The sequence below is a fragment of the Acyrthosiphon pisum genome, chromosome A2 (assembly GCF_005508785.2).
Source record: "Acyrthosiphon pisum isolate AL4f chromosome A2, pea_aphid_22Mar2018_4r6ur, whole genome shotgun sequence".
Lineage (NCBI taxonomy): Eukaryota > Metazoa > Arthropoda > Insecta > Hemiptera > Aphididae > Acyrthosiphon > Acyrthosiphon pisum.
The window spans coordinates 108,944,216-108,947,616 of NC_042495.1; the positions used below are offsets into that span (position 1 = coordinate 108,944,216).

Sequence of the window (3,401 nt, forward strand, 5' to 3'; positions counted from 1 at the left end):
AACTAAATAGAGTAGGTAGGTACTATATGTCTAGGTAGTAGTTGTGACAGGAAATTATTTTTAAAGGATCTTTAAATGTTTTAATACCAAAAATATAAAAAAAATTGAAATTACATGCCTATCATTATACTTAGGTACATACTTAGAATTTAATATCTGTGAACAATGATGTTACACTTACTTATCTTACACTTATTAAATATAAATAATTATTATTTATTTTTAATAAGTGTAAGTACCTAGGTAATAAGTTAATAATTTCTTAACTTCAGTATTTATTGCTGATTTTTACCCCTTCATAAGTATTTAATTTTAGCATTTTTACTCAATGCATTGATGATATTTATTTTTAAAATTTTTTCAAAAGTGTAATGTCAGTAGAAGATATGGATACAATTCAGCATTCGTCCAGTCAAAATAATACAATTGAAATTTCGGAACAAAATTATTTTAAAAATAGCTTGCACCCTATTCCAATATTAGAGATCTTACAATCTCAACGCAAGTATGTTGTGGGTGATTTTAAATTCTTTCAAAACAAATATTAGTAACACATTTTTGATTTTAGAACTGGAACATTTTGTGATATTAAGCTTAGAACAAGTGATAAATTATTTATTACTTTTGGTCATAAAAATACTCTAATGGCAGCTGGTCCATATTTCCGAGAAATTCTTAATACATTAGATGAAGATGTTACAATAAACATTGCAGATCACGATATTTTAGAAATATTAGTAGACTATATTTATACTGGTGAACTTACATTGAAAAAAGTTAACGTAGAGGTATAATTAACAATTTAATTCGTTGTGGAATAATATACAATTGTTTTAAACTATTGTTTTACTATTGTTGTTGATTTACAAGGATTTGTTATCAGCAGCGATCATTTTAAAATTAGATTTTGTATGTGCTGCATGTGCCGGGGTTTTACACAAACACCTGAATGTATCAAATTGTCTTGGAATCAGAAGTGTTGCTAAGTTTAATAACTTTACGGATTTATTATCAATATCTGAAGAATTCATTATAAAACAGTTTTCGTAAGATATAATAATTAACTACATTTTCTATATTACTAGCTCTAAGTGTAACTCGGGGCCCGTTAGACTCGCTGAGAGTGGGTACCGGTTTTGGAGACAATGTCATTGGAATATTATTATATAAGTCGCGACGGTAAAGTTGTAAGACGACAATTTAGGATTTGTGATAAAGATTAGTGATATGGATTGGAGATAAGGCTTGACGTTTTGGCGGTAACGTTTAAGCAATCCGTCACAAACGTTGTCAATGGATAGGCTGGATACGATCTCCTGTGTTGTTAAAAAGTGAACAGTCGATTGTCTAGCTATCAGTCATCAAATCACATAGTTAGGGAATCGAATCGCGGACATTATGAGAAGTGTACCTATATCACCAGGTATGCAATCCACCTACGGTGGATTGCCGACCACGTTGGCAGCGTAGGTAATTGAAGAATGGAAAATATAGTTCGACCCCCGGCCCCCCCTTGTTAGATGTAAGTGAATACTGATTTTGGAGACACAGTCGAATTATAAATGCCACACTTATAAAGAAAGAGATTTTGTGATAAGAATTTCTGATAAGGCCTGGCTCAATGGTGGACTCGTTTCCTAGACGGGAAAGTTTAAAAGTCGAGTTTCAGTGTCTAGAAATCTCCCATGGCCCATGAAAATCGACAATTCAATGATACTATCCCCCAGCGTATGTCCGGTGCTTTTTTGTATGTGAAAAAAAGTTTAAATTCGAAAACCCGCATGTTAGAGTGTCTAGCAAGTCAGTCATCACCTGTCTAAGAGGAAAAAAAATTAGCAATCCGCCTGCGGCGGATAGAGTAGTATGTGTCGTTGAATGTCCGGTGCTTCTTCTTATGTAAAAAGTGTAAAGTCGAAAACCGTGTTGGAGTGTCTAGCAGCAAGTCAAAATCGATTACCTAACTTTCAAGTTAGCCACCTAGGTAGGCAATCCGACGTCGTCGGATCGCAGACAATATGCTACAGCAAATCAAGTAGGCAATCCACCTACTGTGGATTGCAGACCCGATGTTGAGCGGCTATAAGTGAAAACCCTATCACATAACATACGAAATAATTTACGAAAAATACAAACTATCTACAATATAAATACAATTTACAAACAAATATAATATGTATTTATATAACTATATATAACAAAACATTTTGGGAAATGTGCAATTATAATTCCTAATAAAATAAATAACATATAGATACATAATATATTAACCAATAAAATACATAAAAACATGTAACTATAGTGTCGTATATATATTTATATGAAAAAAAAAAATGTGAAAAAAATGCAAAAACCTGCACGAAACCAAAATGAGCAATCCACCTATACAGCGGATAGAGTGGTATGAGCCGTCACATGTCCAGTGTTTTTCTTGTGTAAAAAGTGTAATCGATTAACTTTCAAGTGGCTACACAAAGTTAATCCGACTTCAAATACTTCCAGACAATGTGCAACAGCAAATCAGGTAGACAATCCACCTGCTGTGGATTGCAGACCCGACGGCGAACGGCTATAAGTGAAAACACTACCACACAACAGCTGAGACACGAATGAGCATAAAACACCTTTATAGCGATACGATTGAGCCAAATTTTCGGTGGATCAAAGGAAATCGGAATGTAAAAGAAAACCTACACGATTGAGCATAAAAAACTCTTCAACGTTGTCATTTTACATTTTAAGCTATATTATAATATTATACAAAAATATTTATTTAAATAACCATAATAATTCAAAATATAACATATCAAATATTCTTTCATAGAATCGCGGGCATTATGAGAAGCGTACCTATATCACCAGGTATGCAATCCACCTACGGTGGATTGCCGACCACGTTGGTAGCGTAGGTAACTGAAGAACGGAAAATATAGTTAGACCCCCGGGCCCCCCCGTGTTAGTTGTAAGTGAATACTGATTTTGTAGACACAGTCGAATTATATATGCCACACTTATATAGAAGGAGATTTTATGATAAGAATTTCTGATAAGGCCTGGCTCTATGGTGGTCTCGTTTGTAATTAAGGACCCTTTAAGTTTAAAATTCCAGTTTCAGTGCCTAGAAATCTGCCATGGCTCATGAAAATCGACAATTCAATGATACCATCCCCCAGCGTATTTTTATTTTTATTTTTGTATGTATAAAAAAAATTTTAATTCGAAAACCTGCATGTGAGTGTCTAGCAAGTCAGTCATCACCTGTCTAAGAGGAAAAAAAATTAGCAATCCGCCTGCGGCGGATAGAGTAGTATGTGTCGTTGAATGTCCGGTGCTTCTTCTTATGTAAAAAGTGTAAAGTCGAAAACCGTGTTGGAGTGTCTAGCAGCAAGTCAAAATCGATTACC

The 3,401-nt window shown here is 34.0% G+C and overlaps 1 protein-coding gene across 1 annotated transcript; it reads left to right on the top strand.

Annotated features, from left to right (window-relative positions):
• The first annotated feature begins 368 nt into the window (after positions 1–368).
• Positions 369–1,097, top strand: LOC115034015 (kelch-like protein 20). The gene is made up of 3 exons (XM_029489006.1): positions 369–505; positions 569–788; positions 871–1,097. Exons 1-3 carry the CDS (start codon positions 372–374, stop codon positions 1,048–1,050), a joined length of 534 nt encoding a protein of 177 aa, XP_029344866.1. The 5' UTR covers positions 369–371; the 3' UTR covers positions 1,051–1,097.
• The last annotated feature ends 2,304 nt before the right edge of the window (positions 1,098–3,401 follow it).